This window comes from Phyllobates terribilis, unplaced genomic scaffold (genome assembly GCF_046119375.1).
Source record: "Phyllobates terribilis strain yellow unplaced genomic scaffold, ASM4611937v1 Scaffold_3__8_contigs__length_932513732, whole genome shotgun sequence".
In the NCBI taxonomy this organism is placed as follows: Eukaryota; Metazoa; Chordata; class Amphibia; order Anura; family Dendrobatidae; genus Phyllobates; species Phyllobates terribilis.
In genome coordinates, this window is record NW_027362763.1 from 661792526 (window position 1) to 661820036 (window position 27511).

General features: G+C 49.3%; 1 protein-coding gene across 8 annotated transcripts in view; it reads left to right on the top strand.

The window, feature by feature from the left end:
* Positions 1–27511, top strand: part of DAAM2 (dishevelled associated activator of morphogenesis 2) — a 683500-nt gene that overhangs the window by 229149 nt on the left and 426840 nt on the right. For all 8 annotated transcript variants that reach the window (XM_073671724.1, XM_073671725.1, XM_073671726.1 and 5 more), the window contains exons 4-5: positions 18975–19049; positions 21861–21955. In XM_073671724.1, the coding sequence (XP_073527825.1) occupies positions 18975–19049; positions 21861–21955 (170 nt within the window). The remainder of the gene's footprint in view (positions 1–18974; positions 19050–21860; positions 21956–27511) is intronic.

Genomic DNA, 27511 nt, shown 5'->3' on the forward strand with positions numbered 1-27511 from the left:
ATCAAGTCCAAATAAGTAAAGCAGTAAAGCTGCAATACCAGACATAACCTGTGACTCGTGTGGCGCTGTTTTATTTTTTAACAGTCTAAACTTTGACAACTCCTGACTTAACGTCCGAGCGAATGAGCGAGCGGTTGTCACAGCTCCACCACCGATCTGTAATATATATATAATTAAAGGGGAACTCCATCTAAAATCTCCCTCTAACTCTTAGCCTGTTTTGAGGCTCCACCCCTCAAAAACACTTGCTAAAATCCCAACTTTTTACAAACTTTTTTTTTGCTAAAAGGCGACTTATTGGGCTGATGTAGATAAATGCATGTCGTATTGGGGTCTCATAGTCCTGATAAAGGAGGTGTACGCTGCTGCTGGGTGCCCCTTTTACTGGCTGTTATGTTGCAGGGAGCCTCAATGTAAATGTTTCTTCTAACTGCAGCGCCACCACTGGTAAAACACAGCATTGCAGGACCCCATTCAAATCAATGACAATCTATTCATTTCTATAGGTGCCCCAAATCTGAGAGCGACAGGTGACAATCCCTGTGCATAGAACATTCCCTGTGCTTTCCACATTATCTATAGCGCCCCCCGCTGTCAGCTGCTGTCATTGCAGGTGATGTATTTTCTGTGGTTCATTCCCTGAGCAGATATTATAAATCTTGTAAAGATTCATATAAGACTGTGATGTGGGACCTGGAGCCGCCATTACTGCCCAGGAACATGTGGCTCTGATAGAAGGTCAAATACTTCTGAGACACGAGGTCAGGAAAACATGGTCCTCAGCCTCTCCATCACTCCTCCGTCATCAGGTCGCACTTTTGGCTTTTGGGGGGGATGAAAAATTGAGATTCTGATGAAATGCAGAACAATGGGGGTCCGGATACAGGAGTCAGGACCGGAGATAAATGATACCAGAAATTAAAGGAAAGAAATTGGGAAATATTCTGGGGCCGAAGTGCAAACCCTCGAGTCTCCCAATGTATCTGTCGGCCCACCTGGCGTTACCCTTAGGGTCATGAATGGCGACTTTTCATCATTCCAGCCATATTGGCCAGGACATTGATTTCAGTGGTTGATTGGACGGGTCCAGCAGCGGATTAACCCTCGCACGCTTCGGTCTACTCGCGCTCCAGGGCTCAGCCGCTTTCACATTCCCTTCTTTCTTCCTGTTCTGAGAAATAATTAGGAATCTGGAGTCTTCCCAGATTCGGGACAAGGATAGTCCCTGCCAAGTATTTTTACTTTTCCCTTCCCAGAACCGGTATAATAATGGCTGGAAGGTGCAATAAAGCACAAGACGCAATGACAATATATGTTCATCTCCTCGTCTGAGCGCCGCAGGGTGACTGAGACAGACCCAGGAGGGGTTAACGTCACCGATCATCTCCATAACTTGTCACAGAAGGTGAAGAGGATGAGAATGGGTTAACACTTATTGTGCCGTCATATCTCACTGCTTTATATCTGAGTCAAGACGACCTTTGCTACATCTGTAAAGGACTTCATATATGTGTAAGGTGTGATGATCATCGCCTGAACGATCACTCAGGAATCCGGATAATTGAGTGTTCTTGATTATTGCTGATCACATCCTTCATGTCTGCAAATCTTTGTCCGTGAGAAGTAGCTCAACCCCCGAGAGAGCGGACGGGGATAATTGATCACATGAACGATCGATCGTATGGAACAATCCTGTGTGTAAATGATATTTATCCTGGAAGCTGATATGACAAAAGAAAGTTCTCTTATTAGTTTTCTTCACTTTGCTTTTATGGTAACCATTCTCCTTTAAGAACCTGCGCTGACGACATCATCAGATAGAGATCTTGGCTGCGGACATAATATCCCCAAATCTTACAGCCAATGTCTGAACTCATGATAAAACGCTTCGTTTTATAAGATCTCAGCTCTGCGCCAACTCCACGGTCATTTACAGTTCTCCAATAATCCTCCAGCGCCGTCCTGGTAACTTCTTCTGTTCACCTGGTTTCCAGCGATTTTACAATGATGGGGACATAATCTGGGGAGATTAGAGGGAGTCTGCAGCCCCAAAACTCGATTATAACTACTTATACAGTCCTGTATGGGACTCGGCCCCTAGGAATCTCAGTCCTGCACTATAGATCTCACTTCTTTAGTTTTTCAGAAATTGCGGTTTATTACATGTGTAAATGAGGGCTCCTCGGTGCACCCTGGGGTGGCTGAGGGCTCCTCGGTGCACCCTGGCATGGCTGAGGGCTCCTCGGTGCACCCTGGCATGGCTGAGGGCTCCTCGGTGCACCCTGGCATGGCTGAGGGCTCCTCGGTGCACCCTGGCATGGCTGAGGGCTCCTTGGTGCACCCTGGCATGGCTGAGGACTCCTCGATGCACCCTGACGTGGCTCAGGGCTCCTCGGTGTACCCTGGCGCAGCTGAGGGCTCGTCGGTGTACCCTGGGGTGGCTGAGGGTTCCTTGGTGCACCCTTGTGTGGCTTAGGGCTCCTCGGTGCACCCTGGCATGGCTGAGGGCTCCTCGGTGCACCCTGGCGTAGCTCAGGGCTCCTCGGTATACCCTGGCGCAGCTGAGGGCTCCTCGGTGCACCCTGGGGTGGCTGAGGGCTCCTCGGTGCACCCTGGCGTGGCTGAGGGCTCCTCGGTGCACCCTGGCGTGGCTTAGGGATCCTTGGTGCACCCTGACGCGGCTGAGAGCTCAGTGCACTATTCCTCCATCAATCATTATGCCATGCATATTCCTGTAGCTTGATTGACAGCTCTTGCATGAGCAGAGTGAGCACTGCCTGAATTGAATTCCCAGCCCTTCATGTCCACACTGACACTCCAGGAGCCCTCAGCCACGCCAGGGTTCACCGAGGAGCCCTCAGCCATGCCAGGGTGCACCGAAGAGTCCTCAGCCATGCCAGGATGCTCTGAGGAGCCCTCAGCCATGCCAGGGTGCACCGGGGAGCCCTCAGCCACGCCAGGGTGCACCAAGGAGCCCTCAGCCATGCCAGGGTGCACCGGGGAGCCCTCAGCCATGCCAGGGTGCACCAAGGAGCCATCAGCCATGCCAGGGTGCACCGGGGAGCCCTCAGCCATGCCAGGGTTCACCAAGGAGCCCTCAGCCATGCCAGGATGCTCTGAGGAGCCCTCAGCCATGCCAGGGTTCACCAAGGAGCCCTCAGCCATGCCAGGATGCTCTGAGGAGCCCTCAGCCATGCCAGGGTGCTGAAAAAAAGAAAGAAGTGAAATCTAAACTGCAGGAATTCTTTGTATTGGGGTAAGTCCCATATAGGACGGTATTAGGAGTAATTGGGTCTTGCGGGCCACAGGATTTATTTATTATTCTTTGCTTATATAGCGCCGTCATATTCCGCAGCGCTGTACAGATATTATCATCGCTGTCCCCAATGGGGCTCACAATCTGGATTCCCCATGATGGCTTTGTTCCCATTATTGAGCAGCGAGATGCTTATAGTCACACAGTGCTGGATACATTGTGACGTCCTAATAGAGGAAGAAGTGTCCTATACAGCAGAGGGATCTGTGGCACTTTCTGAGCTGTTTCTCTCTGGAGTCAGCCTGCTATGGGGCTCACACTGTAACATTCAGCAGTTCCTATATTGTTGTTGCCGATTGTCCCTCGATGACCCCGAGTGTCACAGTCACCAGGACCCCGCTCGCCCCACTGTCAGGAAGCACGTATCCACAAAGATCGGGGTGACAGGAGGCCGACACCAAATAGAGAAAACTACCAGGATAAAAGCTCCTCCGAGAACCGGAACCTGGGTCATCATTAATATAAGCCGCTATTCACACTGCGTCTCCTGGGAACCCGGGCAGCCATTATAATGTACCTGCAAATACAAGTAATGATGGGGGTTGTAGTGCTGTGTGGTTCTCTGAGACAGTATCACACAGGAGAGGATTAGATACACGGCTCAGCAGACAGTATCACACAGGATAGGGTTAGATACACGGCTCAGCAGACAGTATCACACAGGAGAGGATTAGATACACGGCTCAGCAGACAGTATCACACAGGATGGGATTAGATATACGGCTCAGCAGACAGTATCACACAGGAGAGGATTAGATACACAGCTCAGCAGACAGTATCACACATGATTAGATACACAGATCAGCAGACAGTATCACACAGGAGAGGATCAGATACACAGCTCAGCAGACAGTATCACACAGGACAGGATTAGATACACGGCTCAGCAGACAGTATCACACAGGAGAGGATTAGATACACAGCTCAGCAGACAGTATCACACAGGAGAGGATTAGATACACGGCTCAGCAGACAGTATCACACAGGAGAGGATTAGATACACGGCTCAGCAGACAGTATCACACAGGATAGGATTAGATACACAGCTCAGCAGACAGTATCACACAGGAGAGGATTAGATACACAGCTCAGCAGACAGTATCACACAGGAGAGGATTAGATACATGGCTCAGCAGACAGTATCACACAGGAGAGGATTAGATACACGGCTCAGCAGACAGTATCACACAGGATAGGATTAGATACACAGCTCAGCAGACAGTATCACACAGGATAGGATTAGATACACGGCTCAGCAGACAGTATCACACAGGATAGGATTAGATACACGGCTCAGCAGACAGTATCACACAGGAGAGGATTAGATACACGGCTCAGCAGACAGTATCACACAGGATAGGATTAGATACACGGCTCAGCAGACAGTATCACACAGGAGAGGATTAGATACACGGCTCAGCAGACAGTATCACACAGGAGAGGATTAGATACACGGCTCAGCAGACAGTATCACACAGGATAGGATTAGATACACGGCTCAGCAGACAGTATCACACAGGATAGGATTAGATACACGGCTCAGCAGACAGTATCACACAGGAGAGGATTAGATACACGGCTCAGCAGACAGTATCACACAGGATAGGATTAGATACACGGTTCAGCAGACAGTATCACACAGGATAGGATTAGATACACGGCTCAGCAGACAGTATCACACAAGAGAGGATTAGATACATGGCTCAGCAGACAGTATCACACAGGAGAGGATTAGATACACGGCTCAGCAGACAGTATCACACAGGAGAGGATTAGATACACGGCTCAGCAGACAGTATCACACAGGATAGGATTAGATACACGGCTCAGCAGACAGTATCACACAGGATAGGATTAGATACACAGCTCAGCAGACAGTATCACACAGGATAGGATTAGATACATGGCTCAGGAGACAGTATCACACAGGATAGGATTAGATACACGGCTCAGCAGACAGTATCACACAGGAGAGGATTAGATACACGGCTCAGGAGACAGTATCACACAGGATAGGATTAGATACACGGCTCAGCAGACAGTATCACACAGGAGAGGATTAGATACACGGCTCAGGAGACAGTATCACACAGGAGAGGATTAGATACACGGCTCAGAAGACAGTATCACACAGGAGAGGATTAGATACACGGCTCAGCAGACAGTATCACACAGGATAGGATTAGATACACGGCTCAGCAGACAGTATCACACAGGAGAGGATTAGATACACGGCTCAGCAGACAGTATCACACAGGATAGGATTAGATACACGGCTCAGCAGACAGTATCACACAGGATAGGATTAGATACACGGCTCAGCAGACAGTATCACACAGGATAGGATTAGATACACGGCTCATCAGTCAGTATCAAACAGAAGAGGATTAGATACACGGCTCAGCAGACAGTATCACACAGGATAGGATTAGATACACGGCTCAGGAGACAGTATCACACAGGATAGGATTAGATACACGGCTCAGCAGACAGTATCACACAGGATAGGATTAGATACACGGCTCAGCAGACAGTATCACACAGGATAGGATTAGATACACGGCTCTGCAGACAGTATTACACAGGAGAGGATTAGACACACGGCTCAGCAGACAGTATCACACAGGATGGGATTAGATACACAGCTCAGTAGACAGTATCATACAGAAGAGGATTAGATACACGGCTCAGCAGACAGTATCACACAGGAGAGGATTAGATAGATACACAGCTCAGCAGACAGTATCACACAGGAGAGGATTAGATACACGGCTCAGCAGACAGTATCACACAGGAGAGGATTAGATACACAGCTCAGCAGACAGTATCACACATGATAGGATTAGATACAAGGCTCAGCAGACAGTATCACACAGGAGAGGATTAGATACACGGCTCAGCAGACAGTATCACACAGGAGAGGATTAGATACACAGCTCAGCAGACAGTATCACACAGGAGAGGATTAGATACACGGCTCAGCAGACAGTATCACACAGGAGAGGATTAGATACACAGCTCAGCAGACAGTATCACACATGATAGGATTAGATACAAGGCTCAGCAGACAGTATCACACAGGATAGGATTAGATACACGGCTCAGCAGACAGTATCACACAGGAGAGGATTAGATACACGGCTCAGCAGACAGTATCACACAGGATAGGATTAGATACACGGCTCAGCAGAGAGTATCACACAGGATAGGATTAGATACACGGCTCAGCAGACAGTATCATACAGGATAGGATTAGATACACGGCTCAGCAGAGAGTATCACACAGGATAGGATTAGATACACGGCTCAGCAGACAGTATCACACAGGATGGGATTAGATACACGGCTCAGCAGACAGTATCACACAGGAGAGGATTAGATACATGGCTCAGCAGACAGTATCACACAGGAGAGGATTAGATACACGGCTCAGCAGACAGTATCACACAGGAGAGGATTAGATACACAGCTCAGCAGACAGTATCACACAGGATAGGATTAGATACACGGCTCAGCAGAGAGTATCACACAGGATAGGATTAGATACACGGCTCAGCAGAGAGTATCACACAGGAGAGGATTAGATACACGGCTCAGCAGACAGTATCACACAGGATAGGATTAGATACACGGCTCAGCAGACAGTATCACACAGGATAGGATTAGATACACAGCTCAGCAGACAGTATCACACAGGATAGGATTAGATACACGGCTCAGCAGAGAGTATCACACAGGATAGGATTAGATACACGGCTCAGCAGAGAGTATCACACAGGAGAGGATTAGATACACGGCTCAGCAGACAGTATCACACAGGATAGGATTAGATACACGGCTCAGCAGACAGTATCACACAGGATAGGATTAGATACACGGCTCAGCAGAGAGTATCACACAGGATAGGATTAGATACACGGCTCAGCAGAGAGTATCACACAGGATAGGATTAGATACACGGCTCAGCAGACAGTATCACACAGGATGGGATTAGATACACGGCTCAGCAGACAGTATCACACAGGATGGGATTAGATACACAGCTCAGCAGACAGTATCACACAGGATGGGATTAGATACACGGCTCAGCAGACAGTATCACACAGGATAGGATTAGATACATAGCTCAGCAGACAGTATCACACAGGATGGGATTAGATACACGGCTCAGCAGACAGTATCACACAGGATAGGATTAGATACACGGCTCAGCAGACAGTATCACACAGGATAGGATTAGATACATAGCTCAGCAGACAGTATCACACAGGATGGGATTAGATACACGGCTCAGCAGACAGTAATACTCAGGATAGGATTAGATACACAGCTCAGCAGACGGTATCACACAGGATGGGATTAGATACACGGCTCAGCAGACAGTATCACACAGGATGGGATTAGATACACAGCTCAGCCGACAGTATCACACAGGAGAGGATTAGATACACAGCTCAGCAGACAGTATCACGCAGGATAGGATTAGATACACAGCTCAGCAGACAGTATCACACATGATGGGATTAGATACATGGCTCAGCAGACAGTATCACACAGGAGAGGATTAGATACACGGCTCAGCAGACAGTATCACACAGGATAGGATTAGATACACAGCTCAGCAGACAGTATCACACAGGATGGGATTAGATACACAGCTCAGCCGACAGTATCACACAGGAGAGGATTAGATACACAGCTCAGCAGACAGTATCACACAGGATAGGATTAGATACACAGCTCAGCAGACAGTATCACACAGGATAGGATTAGATACACAGCTCAGCAGACAGTATCACACAGGATAGGATTAGATACACGGCTCAGCAGACAGTATCACACAGGATGGGATTAGATACACAGCTCAGCAGACAGTATCACACAGGATAGGATTAGATACACGGCTCAGCAGACAGTATCACACATGATGGGATTAGATACACAGCTCAGCAGACAGTATCACACAGGATAGGATTAGATACACGGCTCAGCAGACAGTATCACACATGATGGGATTAGATATACAGCTCAGCAGACAGTATCACACAGGATAGGATTAGATACACGGCTCAGCAGACAGTATCACACAGGATAGGATTAGATACACGGCTCAGCAGACAGTATCACACAGGATGGGATTAGATACACAGCTCAGCAGACAGTATCACACAGGATAGGATTAGATACACGGCTCAGCAGACAGTATGACACAGGATAGGATTAGATACACGGCTCAGCAGACAGTATCACACAGGAGAGGATTAGATACAGGGCTCAGCAGACAGTATCACACAGGAGAGGATTAGATACACGGCTCAGCAGTCAGTATCACACAGGAGAGGATTAGATACACAGCTCAGCAGACAGTATCACACAGGATAGGATTAGATACACGGCTCAGCAGACAGTATCACACAGGAGAGGATTAGATACACGGCTCAGCAGACAGTATCACACAGGATGGGATTAGATACAGAGCTCAGCAGACAGTATCACACAGGAGAGGATTAGATACACGGCTCAGCAGACAGTATCACACAAGAGAGGATTAGATACACGGCTCAGCAGACAGTATCACACAGGATGGGATTAGATACACAGCTCAGCAGACAGTATCACACAGGAGAGGATTAGATACACGGCTCAGCAGACAGTATCACACAGGATAGGATTAGATACACAGCTCAGCAGACAGTATCACACAGGAGAGGATGAGATACACGGCTCAGCAGACAGTATCACACAGGATGGGATTAGATACACTGCTCAGCAGACAGTATCACATAGGATAGGATTAGATACACAGCTCAGCAGACAGTATCACACAGGAGAGGATTAGATACACGGCTCAGCAGACAGTATCACACAAGAGAGGATTAGATACACGGCTCAGCAGACAGTATCACACAGGATGGGATTAGATACACAGCTCAGCAGACAGTATCACACAGGAGAGGATTAGATACACGGCTCAGCAGACAGTATCACACAGGAGAGGATTAGATACACGGCTCAGCAGACAGTATCACACAGGATGGGATTAGATACACAGCTCAGCAGACAGTATCACACAGGAGAGGATTAGATACACGGCTCAGCAGACAGTATCACACAGGATAGGATTAGATACACAGCTCAGCAGACAGTATCACACAGGAGAGGATTAGATACACTGCTCAGCAGACAGTATCACACAGGATGGGATTAGATACACAGCTCAGCAGACAGTATCACACAGGAGAGGATTAGATACACGGCTCAGCAGACAGTATCACACAGGATAGGCTTAGATACACGGCTCAGCAGACAGTATCACACAGGATGGGATTAGATACACGGCTCAGCAGACAGTATAACACAGGAGAGGATTAGATACACGGCTCAGCAGACAGTATCACACAGGATAGGATTAGATACAGGGCTCAGCAGACAGTATCACACAGGAAAGGATTAGATACACGGCTCAGCAGACAGTATCACACAGGATAGGATTAGATACACAGCTCAGCAGACAGTATCACGCAGGATAGGATTAGATACACGGCTCAGCAGACAGTATCACACATGATAGGATTAGATACACGGCTCAGCAGACAGTATAACACAGGAGAGGATTAGATACACGGCTCAGCAGACAGTATCACACAGGATAGGATTAGATACACAGCTCAGCAGACAGTATCACACAGGAGAGGATTAGATACACGGCTCAGCAGACAGTATCACACAGGATAGGATTAGATACACGGCTCAGCAGACAGTATCACACAGGATAGGATTAGATACACGGCTCAGCAGACAGTATCACACAGGAGAGGATTAGATACACGGCTCAGCAGACAGTATCACACAGGATAGGATTAGATACACGGCTCAGCAGACAGTATCACACAGGATAGGATTAGATACACGGCTCAGCAGACAGTATCACACAGGATAGGATTAGATACACGGCTCAGCAGACAGTATCACACAGGAGAGGATTAGATACACGGCTCAGCAGACAGTATCACACAGGATAGGATTAGATACACGGCTCAGCAGACAGTATCACACAGGAAAGGATTAGATACACGGCTCAGCAGACAGTATCACACAGGATAGGATTAGATACACAGCTCAGCCGACAGTATCACACAGGATAGGATTAGATACACGGCTCAGCAGACAGTATCACACAGGAGAGGATTAGATACACGGCTCAGCAGACAGTATCACACAGGATAGGATTAGATACACGGCTCAGCAGACAGTATCACACAGGAAAGGATTAGATACACGGCTCAGCAGACAGTATCACACAGGATAGGATTAGATACACAGCTCAGCCGACAGTATCACGCAGGATAGGATTAGATACACAGCTCAGCAGACAGTATCACACAGGATAGGATTAGATACAGGGCTCAGCAGACAGTATCACACAGGAAAGGATTAGATACACGGCTCAGCAGACAGTATCATACAGGAGAGGATTAGATACACGGCTCAGCAGACAGTATCACGCAGGATAGGATTAGATACATGGCTCAGCAGACAGTATCACACATGATGGGATTAGATACACGGCTCAGCAGACAGTATCACACAGGAGAGGATTAGATATATGGCTCAGCAGACAGTATCACACAGGAGAGGATCAGATACACGGCTCAGCAGACAGTATCATACAGGAGAGGATTAGATACACGGCTCAGCAGACAGTATCACGCAGGATAGGATTAGATACACGGCTCAGCAGACAGTATCACACAGGACAGGATTAGATACACGGCTCAGCAGACAGTATCACACAGGATAGGATTAGATACACAGCTCAGCAGACAGTATCACACAGGAGAGGATTAGATACACAGCTCAGCAGACAGTATCACACAGGATAGGATTAGATACACAGCTCAGCAGACAGTATCACACAGGATGGGATTAGATACACGGCTCAGTAGACAGTATCACACAGGATAGGATTAGATACACAGCTCAGCAGACGGTATCACACAGGATGGGATTAGATACACGGCTCAGTAGACAGTATCACATAGGATAGGATTAGATACACAGCTCAGCAGACAGTATCACACAGGATAGAATTAGATACAGGGCTCAGCAGACAGTATCACACAGGAGAGGATTAGATACACGGCTCAGCAGACAGTAATACTCAGGATAGGATTAGATACACAGCTCAGCAGACGGTATCACACAGGATGGGATTAGATACACGGCTCAGCAGACAGTATCACACAGGATGGGATTAGATACACAGCTCAGCCGACAGTATCACACAGGAGAGGATTAGATACACAGCTCAGCAGACAGTATCACGCAGGATAGGATTAGATACACAGCTCAGCAGACAGTATCACACAGGATGGGATTAGATACACAGCTCAGCCGACAGTATCACACAGGAGAGGATTAGATACACAGCTCAGCAGACAGTATCACACAGGATAGGATTAGATACACAGCTCAGCAGACAGTATCACACAGGATGGGATTAGATACACAGCTCAGCCGACAGTATCACACAGGAGAGGATTAGATACACGGCTCAGCAGACAGTATCACACAGGATAGGATTAGATACACGGCTCAGCAGACAGTATCACACAGGATAGGATTAGATACACAGCTCAGCAGACAGTATCACACAGCATGGGATTAGATACACAGCTCAGCAGACAGTATCACACAGGATAGGATTAGATACACGGCTCAGCAGACAGTATCACACAGGATAGGATTAGATACACAGCTCAGCAGACAGTATCACACAGGAGAGGATTAGATACAGGGCTCAGCACACAGTATCACACAGGATAGGATTAGATACACAGCTCAGCAGACAGTATCACACATGATGGGATTAGATACACGGCTCAGCAGACAGTATCACACAGGAGAGGATTAGATACAGGGCTCAGCAGACAGTATCACACAGGAGAGGATTAGATACACGGCTCAGCAGTCAGTATCACACAGGAGAGGATTAGATACAGAGCTCAGCAGACAGTATCACACATGATGGGATTAGATACACAGCTCAGCAGACAGTATCACACAGGAGAGGATTAGATACACTGCTCAGCAGATGGTATCACACAGGATAGGATTAGATACACAGCTCAGCAGACAGTATCACACATGATGGGATTAGATACACAGCTCAGCAGACAGTATCACACAGGAGAGGATTAGATACACGGCTCAGCAGACAGTATCACACAGGAGAGGATTAGATACAGGGCTCAGCACACAGTATCACACAGGATAGGATTAGATACACAGCTCAGCAGACAGTATCACACATGATGGGATTAGATACACGGCTCAGCAGACAGTATCACACATGATGGGATTAGATACACGGCTCAGCAGACAGTATCACACAGGATAGGGTTAGATATACAATTGATTTGAATGACTTCCATCGGTGTTACATGATGGGGGTAGTAGTGCTGTAAAGTTCCCACAAGGTTTCACAAATCTTCCCAGATCTTTTGCGCTTTTAGAGCGATGAGAAGGTTCAGATCCGGGGGCTTCTGTGGGGTCTGGGAACCCGGCGGTCGGTCAGAGGTGGTCGTGTCCCCTTTGCTATTAGGTGGCAAAAACATAAGACACGGACTCTCGTCTCCTGGGTCATAAGAAGGATGTCAGGAGAAGGAGAACACAGACAGGACCCTCCTGTTGTCAGAGTCTTAATAGGGGGCTCAGCTGGCTCCTGGCTATGGAGCTTCTCCTCGGTATTAGCCAAAGGACGGGATATTATCTCGGCTAATGTGGCCTCTGTAGGAAATCACTGGCCGCAGTGGAGTTTGCCCCATTGGCCCCAGATTCTCCCAAGAACGTTGTATATGAGTCCAGCCAGGAGTCAGGCGTTCCCATCAGTCCTACATTGTGAACTGCAATTTGAGGACTCTTGACCCAAACATTTGGGTGGAGCCGATGATCAAAAAAGTTCTTCCTTTTCTGCCATTTTCCTTTCTGGAGTGTAGTTTGATGAGTGCCCATGTAGTGACCCCATTATTATTCTGGGGGGTGTCGGGGTTGTACATCAGCTCATGAGTGGGAAGATGGAAAGTGTCTTCTCGGTGTCTCCAGAGCTTCGGGATCATTTTCCCAGTGATCCTTTTTCCATTCGGAGGTTTTATGGGAACAGGTTACAGATGTTTTCATGCTTTCGTGTTAACGAGTGAAAGCGTTTTGTGTCCTCCGCGTGTAGCACAGTCGCCCCTTGTTCGCGGAGGACGTCAGCCGGGCGCTGATCTCCGCCACGGGCTCCAGGAGTGGAGACGAGGCTCGGATGTCGCCGGATGGAAACGCAGGACGGTTCCAGAGGGGAAACACGTTATTAGCTCCGGATACGTCCAGATCGGGGGGTCACTTGTCAGAGGCTCAGAAACCAACACTTGGGACCATTGCTCATTCCTCCATGATGGTATCTGCTCCCCATCACTTGTACCCTGCAGCGTTCTCTAGTCTGTGCATGAAGGTCCTCTAACACCTTTCTGAGAAATGACCTACTGACCCTCAATGAAAGGGGTGACCCCCAGACTCTCAGGGGGCAGCCCCCATTACCAGCCTATCCCAGATTCAGTGTTTGTGTGCGCCATCCTGGAACCAACTCCACTAATGCCCCTGGCACGAGAAGGGGCACGGTTATGGGAGCACTGTGACCGACACTGGTATGGGGGAACTGTAGCTGTCATTGTTATGAGAACACTGTATGTCACTGTGGGGGCACTATGGCTGACATTATGGGGCAGTGTGGCTGGCATTGTTATGGGGCACTCGCTGACACTGATATGAAAAGTACTGTAGCTGATACTGTTGTAGGGATTGGGAACTCTCCAGATTACACTGTATTGGGGGCACTGCGGCTGACACTGTTATAATGTGGAGACTGTAGATGTGACTGTAATGGGGACACTGCGGCTTAGAGTATTTGGGCACTACTGTTTTCGGTGTTTGGGCACTTCGGCTGATGTTATGGAAGCTGAGTGGCTAGGATATTGGGGATGTCACTGTTGAGAGGGCACTGCTCCCGACATTGTGGAGGCGGTGTGGTTGGCATTGTTATGGGAGCATTAGAGATGTCACTATTATGGGGGCACTGTGTCTGCATTGTTATAGGGGCACTGGTGCTTTTTTTTGTTGAGGGGGAAATCTGGTTTGAGGTCTGTGGGTGGCACTGTTTATGGGGATACTATGACTGGCAATGTGCTTGGCCTTGGCATATGTCCCATGCCAGTTGACTGTAGGCATTTTGAGGTGTGATCTTGGCACTTTACTAGCGTGTTGTATGGAGTACCTCCGCCTTCCGCACCGAGGTCCCCGACTTGTGATGTCCTCTCTTGGCCGTCAGAGGATGAGATTCTGGAGAGAGGGGGCACATTGTAGAAACATTAAGGTGGTGCAGGGGTTGTATCACACAAAGCCGGAAGAGGATTGTGCGTCCGCAGCAGAATTATCGAAAAAATATTAAAAAATATTCTTCTGTTTCCAGAAAGTCTGAATCATTTCATGTCTGCGCAGTCACGGATAAATAAGATTTATAGGAAAATCTCGGATTCTCGTGAAGGTGCGGACACAGCGCAGTCCTGACCCCGGGGGGGGGTGAAGGTGCGGACACAGCGCAGTCCTGACCCCGGGGGGTGAAGGTGCGGACACAGCGCAGTCCTGACCCCGGGGGGTGAAGGTGCGGACACAGCGCAGTCCTGACCCCGGGGGGTGAAGGTGCGGACACAGCGCAGTCCTGACCCCGGGGGGGTGAAGGTGCGGACACAGCGCAGTCCTGACCCCGGGGGGGTGAAGGTGCGGACACAGCGCAGTCCTGACCCCGGGGGGTGAAGGTGCGGACACAGCGCAGTCCTGACCCCGGGGGGTGAAGGTGCGGACACAGCGCAGTCCTGACCCCGGGGGGGTGAAGGTGCGGACACAGCGCAGTCCTGACCCCGGGGGGTGAAGGTGCGGACACAGCGCAGTCCTGACCCCGGGGGGTGAAGGTGCGGACACAGCGCAGTCCTGACCCCGGGGGGGTGAAGGTGCGGACACAGCGCAGTCCTGACCCCGGGGGGTGAAGGTGCGGACACAGCGCAGTCCTGACCCCGGGGGGGTGAAGGTGCGGACACAGCGCAGTCCTGACCCCGGGGGGTGAAGGTGCGGACACAGCGCAGTCCTGACCCCGGGGGGGTGAAGGTGCGGACACAGCGCAGTCCTGACCCCGGGGGGTGAAGGTGCGAACACAGCGCAGTCCTGACCCCGGGGGGGTGAAGGTGCGGACACAGCGCAGTCCTGACCCCGGGGGGTGAAGGTGCGGACACAGCGCAGTCCTGACCCCGGGGGGGTGAAGGTGCGGACACAGCGCAGTCCTGACCCCGGGGGGTGAAGGTGCGGACACAGCGCAGTCCTGACCCCGGTGGGTGAAGGTGCGGACACAGCGCAGTCCTGACCCCGGGGGGTGAAGGTGCGGACACAGCGCAGTCCTGACCCCGGGGGGGTGAAGGTGCGGACACAGCGCAGTCCTGACCCCGGGGGGTGAAGGTGCGGACACAGCGCAGTCCTGACCCCGGGGGGTGAAGGTGCGGACACAGCGCAGTCCTGACCCCGGGGGGGTGAAGGTGCGGACACAGCGCAGTCCTGACCCCGGGGGGGTGAAGGTGCGGACACAGCGCAGTCCTGACCCCGGGGGGGTGAAGTCTGTGTTATGTGCTGGAAAGAGAGAAGTCAATAAAGTTACAGGAAAATGCGACATACAGGCGGCCATATTGAAGCTTTATGGAGGGGAGTTAATGGTGGAGAAATGTCTCCAGGCGCCGGCTGACAGCTAATCCCCCCATACACATCCGTGCTCAGCTAGTCCATGTGTGCACGTGATTTCAATTGGGAGAAAAGGAGTAAACCGCTGTCATACGGCTCTGTCTCCTCTGTTCTCCCCTCTTCACCTCTGTCCCAACGGCAACAAAAGGCTCAACATCATCATCATCATCATCACCCCCAGAACATGATATAGTGGCAGTAACTCATTGCGCAGAGCGTTATTATTCTGCTTTATCTGGGGCTTCAGGATTGCAGAGCTGTCTAATGATAATGAGATGACTCTTCTGACCCCGCCCTCTAATGATAATGAGATGACTCTGCTGACCCCACCCTCTAATGATAATGAGATGACTCTTCTGACCCCGCCCTCTAATGATAATGAGATGACTCTTCTGACCCCGCCCTCTAATGATAATGAGATGACTCTTCTGACCCCGCCCTCTAATGATAATGAGATGACTCTGCTGACCCCACCCTCTAATGATAATGAGATGACTCTGCTGACCCTGCCCTCTAATGATAATGAGATGACTCTGCTGACCACGCCCTCTAATGATAATGAGATGACTCAGCTGACCCCACCCTCTAATGATAATGAGATGACTCTTCTGACCCCGCCCTCTAATGATAATGAGATGACACTGCTGACCCCACCCTCTAATGATAATGAGATGACTCTGCTGACCCCACCCTCTAATGATAATGAGATGACTCTGCTGACCCCACCCTCTAATGATAATGAGATGACTCTGCTGACCCCACCCTCTAATGATAATGAGATGACTCTGCTGGCCCCATGCTCCAATGATAATGAGATTACTCCGCTGACCTCACCCTCTAATGATAATAAGATGACTCTGCTGACCCCGCCATCTAATGATAATGGGATGACTCTGCTGACCCCGCCCTTTAATAATAATGAGATGACTCTTCTGACCCTGCCCTCTAATGATAATGAGATGACTCTGCTGACCCCGCCCTCTAATGATAATGAGATGACTCTTCTGACCCTGCCCTCTAATGATAATGAGATGACTCTGCTGACCCCGCCATCTAATGATAATGGGATGACTCTGCTGACCGCGCCCTTTAATAATAATGAGATGACTCTGCTGACCCTGCCCTCTAATGATAATGAGATGACTCTGATAACCCCGCCCTCTAATGATAATGAGATGACTCTGCTGACCGCGCCCTTTAATAATAATGAGATGACTCTGCTGGCCCCACAAGCCAATGATAATGAGAAGACTCTGCTGACCCAGCCCTCTAATGATAATGAGATGACTCTGCTGACCCCACCCTCTAATGATAATGAGATGACTCTGCTGACCCTGCCCTCTAATGATAATGAGATGACTCTGCTGACCACGCCCTCTAATGATAATGAGATGACTCAGCTGACCCCGCCCTCTAATGATAATGAGATGACTCTGCTGACCCTGCCCTCTAATGATAATGAGATGACTCTGCTGACCCCACCCTCTAATGATAATGAGATGACTCTGCTGACCCCACCCTCTAATGATAATGAGATGACTCAGCTGACCCCATCCTCTAATGATAATGAGATGACTCTTCTGACCCTGCCCTCTAATGATAATGAGATGACTCTGCTGACCACGCCCTCTAATGATAATGAGATTACTCTGCTGACCCCACCCTCTAATGATAATGAGATGACTCTGCTGACCACGCCCTCTAATGATAATGAGATTACTCTTCTGACCCCGCCCGCTAATGATAATGAGATGACTCTTCTGACCCCACCCTCTAATGATAATGAGATGACTCAGCTGACCCCATCCTCTAATGATAATGAGATGACTCTTCTGACCCTGCCCTCTAATGATAATGAGATTACTCTGCTGACCCTGCCCTCTAATGATAATGAGATTACTCTGCTGGCCCCATGCTCCAATGATAATGAGATTACTCCGCTGGCCTCACCCTCTAATGATAATAAGATGACTCTGCTGACCCCGCCATCTAATGATAATGGGATGACTCTGCTGACCCCGCCCTTTAATAATAATGAGATGACTCTTCTGACCCTGCCCTCTAATGATAATGAGATGACTCTGCTGACCCCGCCCTCTAATGATAATGAGATGACTCTTCTGACCCTGCCCTCTAATGATAATGAGATGACTCTGCTGACCCCGCCATCTAATGATAATGGGATGACTCTGCTGACCGTGCCCTTTAATAATAATGAGATGACTCTGCTGGCCCCACAAGCCAATGATAATGAGAAGACTCTGCTGACCCAGCCCTCTAATGATAATGAGATGACTCTGCTGACCCAGCCTTTGCAGAAAAGCTGTCAGATAATAGGAAATGTCAGTCTCTTGTATCTGCTCTTGTGTTTGGTGATAAAACAGCAAGAATTGTATGATCTGGATGGCTCCAGGAGAAGCATCAAACACTTTTTATCATTCAATAATATAAGCGTCATTTCTTTTTCGGAGGGCACCTCCCCATTAGTTTAGTTGGAAGAGGATGACAAAAAAAACCTTAAAAAAGTGAAAAAAAAACAAAAACATTTTTTAAAGGGGTCCACCTTCCTTATATACAAAGTATGAAAAAAATCTAATTGATTACTTGTGAATCGTCCCATTACAGATAGATCCCGGGTGTAAATGATCACTGTGGTTGTCCAAAACTGAGAACCTTTTGAGGCTCATTTTTGTGCAATAGCCCGAACCCTTGCGGGTCCCCTGATCTTCTGGTCGGTCGCTCTGACCCCAGAGTCCTGGAGGTGAATGACTTCAGCTGTAGACTCCTGAGGGATAAAAATCACTGATCACTTCTCTTTTTTCTTTATTTCTTGCAGGAACAAGAAGATCCGAATAAGCTGGCTACCAGCTGGCCAGACTATTACATCGACCGGATCAACTCCATGGCGGCCGTAAGTGATGTGTCCTCTATAAATACCTCCTCTGATCCAGAACCGGAAGTGCTGAGCCCAGAATCATTCTACTTAAGAGCCGACGTCTGGTAGAAACGAACAGATCGCACAAACCTGAAGCTGGATACATTGTAACGGGGCCATTCCACCAATGCCGATGCCACCAAATCTCAATCATTAGGAAAAGAAGGGTTAAATTGTGACAACTTTCCAAAAACATCTTCCTGATGCAGAATCTCCATGAGGACCCCTATAGGAAACCAGTGCAGACCACCAGAGCGATTGCCATCTAAAGCTTTTTGCACATATTTGTATTATATATTTCAATCTTCTGACATTGTGCGGAGATTGGTGGTGACGTGACTGTGTGCAGCCGACAACTATGTCCTGGGAAGGGGGAAGTATCGTTCGGTGCGCGCAGTGTGGTGCATCCAGAAATGACCAGAGGCGCGGACCCCCTGCATAACACGATCACATCCACACTTCACTATTTGCAGGAAACTGCAATAAAACTTACAGGAGCACTTTAAGTTGTACATTGTATAAACCTAGTGCAGAACCTGAAGAGGAAGAGGATGAGAGCGGGAACATCTACAGTGCCCCCATAGCAGTGACATCTACAGTGCCCCCATAGCAGTGACATCTACAGTGCCCCCATAGCAGTGACATCTACAGTGCCCCCATAGCAGTGACATCTACAGTGCCCCCATAGCAGTGATATCTACAGTGTCCCCATAGCAGTGATATCTACAGTGCCCTCTCCCACCCCAGTGACATCTACAGTGCCCCCATATTAGTGACATCTAAGGTGCCCCCATAATGGTGACAGCACTGAACCCATGGTAGTGACATCTCTAGTTCCTCATAATAGTGACACCTATAGCTCCCCCATAGCAGTGACAGCCACACTGACCCCCATAGCAGTGACATCTACGGAGCCCCCATAGCAGTGACATCTATTTAATTGCCCTCTGGGAATTCCGTGGGGTCCCCAGTTTCCCATCATTGGAGCCACATGTAGATTTGGGGAGCCTTGGTTAGGGGTCACCCTGTGCGGAGGTGCGTCCATTTATCTTCGTATCTGAGTCCTCCGGAGTGGGAACAATTCCTGAGGTCGGTGATCGCTTTCCTTTCATCTGGTTGTGGCCGGAGTCCGGTCCCGTTGGACGCCCATATAGTACAATGTCCAGTGGTCACATCTGAAGCCCCCCCCGTGATGACAGCTGCCGCCGGGGAGGGAAAGGAAATGAGGACATCAATTACCGGACCCCCCAGTGTAGGATTTATCCCACCTTATCCATCTGTAACCCCTTCCTGTAATGCTGGATATGAGAATAATGGTGGCTCAATGTCGGCTTTCCTCTCCTTCCTCTCTATATCTCGGTCCAGTTGGTGAAGAACGTTCCTTACATCTGTCCTGGAGGTGTCAGTATTCAGCCCCCCCCAGTAATAATGTAACAATGTAACAATATCCATGGACATCGCTACGTACGAGATCAGCTGGTGCTCTCCCCTCCCTCATTGGGCTGCCGTATCCCTGGTGCCCTCATTGGGCTGCCGTATCCCTGGTGCCCTCATTGGGCTGCCGTATCCCTGGTGCCCTCATTGGGCTGCCATATCCCTGGTGCCCTCATTGGGCTGCCGTATCCCTGGTGCCCTCATTGGGCTGCCGTATCCCTGGTGCCCTCATTGGGCTGCCGTATCCCTGGTGCCCTCATTGGGCTGCCATATCCCTGGTGCCCTCATTGGGCTGCCATATCCCTGGTGCCCTCATTGGGCTGCCGTATCCCTGGTGTCCTCATTGGGCTGCCATATCCCTGGTGCCCTCATTGGGCTGCCGTATCCCTGGTGCCCTCATTGGGCTGCCGTATCCCTGGTGCCCTCATTGGGCTGCCGTATCCCTGGTGCCCTCATTGGGCTGCCGTATCCCTGGTGCCCTCATTGGGCTGCCATATCCCTGGTGCCCTCATTGGGCTGCCATATCCCTGGTGCCCTCATTGGGCTGCCGTATCCCTGGTGCCCTCATTGGGCTGCCATATCCCTGGTGCCCACGTGACTCCAGAGAGTAGTGTGGAGGTGCCCCCGTATTGCCCAGATTGTCCCGGCATTTCTTTTATTTCCCATAGTCCGGCGTTCTTTCCTGGTCTCACGTTGGTTATTAATGCACATCGCGTCCCCATCCCCATTCATAAGCAGGTCTGCGTTGTGTGCTCAATGTCAGTAGGTAACCCAGACAAAGTAAAGCACGTTATGTCTGCTGACGGGAGGTCAGGGCTGGCAAATACAGCTGCTGCCAGCCCATCCCGCTCCATAAAATGTATAATCCTGGGGATAATGCCTCCCGCGGGCAGCAACGGGCGCCCGTCATCTGCAGGCTCAGCTCCCGTTACATTATACCGCAATGTGTGCTGAATAATTCAAGGAGTCGTCGGCTGCGACACCGGGAACCTCACAGTTCACAGCTGGGATTATTGGGATTCATGGCTGGCTTCACGAGCTGGGGCTGGCATGTGACGTGTCCAAGGTCTCACCGCTTCCAGTGGCACCTGCCCACGAGCCGCCACAATTTAACCCATTGCAGAATGGAATCCAGAAAACACAAAGACCACGAGCTAAAGTTAAAAAAAAGAACAAAAAGCTTTGAGTTTGATACATTGAAGCTTTTGTGAATGTATCTCCATATAGTGAATATCGCCCCCCCCCCGCGGTGCCGCTGACCCCGCTGACACCTCCTTCTACGCGCTCATTCCCTGTGGTTTCCAGGGTAGAGGCCTCGTCCTCCAGCTCACGTACCTCTTTGTTCCCCCGCAGATGCAGACCCTTTACGCCTTTGATGAAGAAGATACGGAGATGAGGAATAAAATCGTAGAAGACTTGAAGACGGCTCTCCGGACCCAACCCATGAGGTACAGCACCGACCGCAGCCTGGATCTGCCGCAGGCCGGCCCGTCTGATCGCTCAGATTGCTCACAGTTCACACTATGCGACATCATTGCTCCTGTGATTTCAATTTGTAATCAAAAGCTTTTTCTCTGTGTCCTCGCAGGTGTTGACATGACAGCAGTGATTGTCACATTGTCATGTATGCGGTACTGGTGTTTGATACATTGTTGCGGATAAGATGTAAATGACCATCTCGGTTGCATTTTGCAGACATAACACCTCATAGTTACAATACCATGATACCAGTGATTGTTACATTATTGCACACATACACTGACTGGTCTTTGTTACATGGATGCACATTTGCACTGGTCTTTATTACATGGTTGCACAAGTGACACTGATCTTTGTTACATTGTTGCACATTTCCACTGGTCATTATTACATAGATGCACAGGTGACACTGATCTTTGTTACATTGTTGCACATTTGCACTGGTCATTATTACATGGTTGCACAGGAGACACTGGTCTTTATTATATAGTTGCACACTTGCACTGGTCATTATTACATGGATGCACAGGTGACACTGGTCTTTGTTACATTGTTGCACACATACACTGCTCTTTATTACATGGTTGCACACTTACACTGGTCATTATTACATAGATGCACAGGTGACACTGATCTTTGTTACATTGTTGCACACATACACTGGCCTTTATTACATTGTTGCACATGTGCATTGGTCTTTGTTACATTGTTGCACCCTCATCTCCTATAGGACAGTGTCTCTCTGTGATTTCAGTGTTTCTGTCCCGGGTTCTCCGTGAGAAGCGTTAATGAGTAAATGACATTAGATTGATCCCAGGATTACGGCTGATAAATGGATCCTCTGTGAACGGAATCCGCGTCTCATTATCGTCTGTTTATCGGGGGCCTCGTCAGTTCTGGGCCATTAACCCTAATAACAGGATAAAGAGCTGCGAGACATTCCCACACAAATCATGCCACGAAGGGGGAGACAATGTAACCCCGGATATCGGCTCCCAGAGGAAGGGGCTCCCCCAAAACTAAGAAAAAGCCCATGAAAGCCCCCATTAACAGGTTTGTATAGGCATATGGCTTAAAGGGGCTGTCCAGTGTAGACAAGTTATCCAGCAGATAGGTGATAACCTGTAGATCTGTGGGGTCCAGCTGCTGAGATCTGCACCAATCGGCTGAGGGGGGACACTTTTATCCCCGCTAGGAGGGAGCAGCAATGCTCACGGACGACCCCCGCGCCATTCATTCCCCCCTGGCTGTCGAGCGCTTGTCTGCTTCCAGCCGCCCCATAGAGAATAATGTGCATCAGGGATAAAAAGTTCTGCCAATCGATGTGGGTCCCACTGGTCAGACCCCCCGATCAGTAAGTTATCGCCTATCCTTTGCATAACAAAAGACTTCTTTTCCCCAGACTGCCCCTTTAAGGCTCCATACACATTATTCTAAAGTCGTCTGAACCTGCTGATATCAGTGGGATTGGTCAACAGTATAAAGTTATGGGGGCCTCCCGATACTACCCCAACAGATGAGGTCGGAGAGAGAAGGATCCGGCACGTTGGATGGGAGCAGGCGGTCAGCCAAACATTCCTGTGTAAGGAGAAGTTGGAGGAGACAGCTGTCAGGTGAACTGTCATTCAGCCGATAGTTATCTAATGTGTATGGGGCCCAAGGAGAGGTCATCAGTGCCAGGTCAGTGAGGGTCCGACACCCGGATCCCACTCCGATCAGCTGTTTGCAGCTCCTATGACTGCTGGAAATACATAGTGTACAGGACACGACAGCTCCATACGCCGTGTAGTGGCCGTTCTAGGTACTGCAGGTCAGATGAAATTCACTTCAATAGGAGTTGAGCTGCAGTACCAAGAATGACCACTACATGGTGTATGGAGCTGTGGTTTTCTGGCTCTCTTCAGGGGGGTGCCAAGTGTTTGACTCCCACCGATCTGATATTGATGGCCTGTCCTGAAAGTAAACCAGAGTCTTGGAAGCTGCCGATTTTCCGTGTGGCGGTCCATCTGGTGGGGAGTCCTCCGTGCAATGCAGGTTACAGTGCAGCCCCCTATTGGTGGCATTGGTGGAAGAATACAACATTTCCTCCCGATTCGCCAGTCTGGGGTCTTTAGGTAATTTCAGGGGCTTCTGAAGTCTTTTTGAGATGACCACTTGCAATTGCATTACTTATTGGTCTTCTAGGGGGGTCTTCTCAAAAAAGAGGTGCGGTGTGCAGAATATATGTTGGAGCTGTCACAGGCAATCTGGTGTTGAGAGGTGGGTGATCTTCTCAGGGGGGTGGTCTTCTCAGAGGGATGGCCTTCTCAGGGGGGGTGGTTTCAGAGGGGTGGTCTTCTCAGGGGGGTGGTTTCAGGGAGGTGGTCTTCTCATGGGGATGGTCTTCTTAGGGGGGTGGTCTTCTCAGGGGGTGATCTCAGGGAGTGGTCTTCTCAGGGGGGTGGTCTTATCGGGGGGGTGGTCTTATCAGGGGGATGGTCTTTTCAGTGGGATGGCCTTCTCAGGTGGGTGGTTTCAGAGGGGTGATCTTCTCAGGGGGGTGGTTTCAGAGGGGTGATCTTCTCAGGGGGTGGTCTTCTCAGGTGGGTGGTTTCAGAGGGGTGATCTTCTCAGGGGGGTGGTCTTCTCAGGGGGGTGGTCTTCTCAGGGGGGTGGTCTTCTCAGGGGGGGTGGTCTTCTCAGGGGATGGTCTTCTCAGGGGGTGGTCTCAGGATATGTTCCATGTCTCTGGGGACTGATATACCGATGTAATGGTGTATTACCATGAACCCTGTCGCGTGCCGGTGTCGTCTTATCTGAATTTCACCGTCCATAATCCAAGTTAATCACTTTAAAGACGCAAATAAAACGTGTTTACGAGTTGGCAGGAAGCTTCTCCTGAGCGCCGTCCCCTGGCCTCGCGCTGTGCGAGCCTCCTCCGCCGTGCCCATGTTCCTTGGCAGCGGCCGCCACTTGTAACGGGAGACGTCCTGTAGATCCGGAGTCTGCTCCCGTCACCGCGATACAACTTCATCACCTAGAGAAAGGGAGCGCGGCCAAGCTGTGGATGCGTCCGGCCGCCTCGCCGAGCAGAACTAAGCGGCTGCAGCTGCGCTCATCCCGCGGAGTGAGATCTGCTAATAATCAGCTCGGCGCAGCATGGCGAGGGCCGCACTCGCTTTACAGCTAACTCTTCTTTTAAGCTCTTGGCACAAACTTTAAAACCTTTTAATAGCTGGAAGCGGCCAAGTTTCTCGTTAGAGTTCTGCGCCTCAACTCATTTCCAGAGACTCAACTTGTTAGCTGCCAAATGGGCCGGCGTCCAGCGGCCGGAGCCAGAGCCAAGTCCTAAATGCTAATGGAAATGATGCGGGCAAGCTGTGCAACATTCATATAAGAAGAACCTGGTGCAACAACGTATAGAAATAATCAGGTGACATCATTCTCCTGGTGCACGAGGGGTCCGGAGTCTGGGAACGGTTAGGCGTGCGGACGGAGTCCTGGATCTGGCGAGTGTCTGCAGATCGCACATATTATCAGCTTCTATCACACACGGATTGGTAACAATGTATCACTGCAGACGTTACATAGGAAAATCTGTGCCAGAAACGACCAAGATGTCTCTTCCCATTGTAGCACCGCTGTGGAGCGAGGGACTACAGACACCAGACAAAGCTCCACAGCTGCAGTCACAATGTAACTGGAAACAATCAGCGAGTTTATTAGAGACATTAAAAATAGCTTAGCTGAGAGCGGAGCCGTCATCTGGGGACCTCTGCTCTGTCTCTGTTCTTCACTGACTCTTCTGTTTGTTTCTCCTGAGCTGATACAAGATGACACTGCCCCATCTCACAATGCTGAACTCCACTCACTCAGTTCTGCTGTCTGGACCGTGACTGTGGAGTGATCGACCCCACACAGGATCTCCTCACAGGAGCAACTCTGCACTCACACCACTGTCTGGAAGGTTTCATCTAAAATGCTGCAGAATAGTGAGTGCAGCTCTGGAGTATAATACAGGATGTAACTCACGATCAGTAATGTAATGTATGTACACAGTGACTGCACCAGCAGAATAGTGAGTGCAGCTCTGGAGTATAATACAGGGTGTAACTCAGGATCAGTAATGTAATGTATATACACAGTGACTGCACCAGCAGAATAGTGAGTGCAGCTCTGGAGTATAATACAGGATGTAACTCAGGATCAGTAATGTAATGTATGTACACAGTGACTGCACCAGCAGAATAGTGAGTGCAGCTCCGGAGTATAATACAGGATGTAACTCAGGATCAGTAATGTAATGTATGTACACAGTGACTGCACCAGCAGAATAGTGAGTGCCGCTCTGGGGTATAATACAGGATGTAACTCAGGATCAGTAATGTAATGTATGTACACAGTGACTGCACCAGCAGAATAGTGAGTGCCGCTCTGGAGTATAATACAGGATGTAACTCAGGATCAGTAATGTAATGTATGTACACAGTGACTGCACCAGCAGAATAGTGAGTGCAGCTCTGGAGTATAATACAGGATGTAACTCAGGATCAGTAATGTAATGTATGTACACAGTGACTGCACCAGCAGAATAGTGAGAGCAGCTCTGGAGTATAATACAGGAGGTAACTCAGCATCAGTAATGTAATGTATGTACACAGTGACTGCACCAGCAGAATAGTGAGTGCAGCTCTGGAGTATAATGCAGGATGTAACTCAGGATCAGTAATGTATGTACACAGTGACTGCACCAGCAGAATAGTGAGTGCAGCTCTGGAGTATAATACAGGAGGTAACTCAGGATCAGTAATGTAATGTATGTACACAGTGACTGCACCAGCAGAATAGTGAGTGCAGCTCTGTAGTATAATACAGGAGGTAACTCAGGATCAGTAATGTAATGTATGTACACAGTGACTGCACCAGCAGAATGGTGAGTGCAGCTCTGGAGTATAATACAGGAGGTAACTCAGGATCAGTAATGTAATGTATGTACACAGTGACTGCACCAGCAGAATAGTGAGTGCAGCTCTGGAGTATAATACAGGATATAACTCAGGATCAGTAATGTAATGTATGTACACAGTGACTGCACCAGCAGAATAGTGAGTGCAGCTCTGGAGTATAATACAGGATATAACTCAGGATCAGTAATGTAATGTATGTACACAGTGACTGCACCAGCAGAATAGTGAGTGCAGCTCTGGAGTATAATACAGGATATAACTCAGGATCAGTAATGTAATGTATGTACACAGTGACTGCACCAGCAGAATAGTGAGTGCAGCTCTGAAGTATAATACAGGATGTAACTCAGGATCAGTAATGTAATGTATGTACACAGTGACTGCACCAGCAGAATAGTGAGTGCAGCTCTGGAGGATATTACAGGACGGCTCAGTACAGGATATATAATATATATATGCAGTAAATCATTTGTATCTTCTCCAGTTGTAGAAGCTTCTCGTTCCTTGTTCCTCTGGTTTTGGCTAGCGGTGATTCATTACATCTTCTTGCTGCTATACGGTTAGATTAGTTTGCAGTAA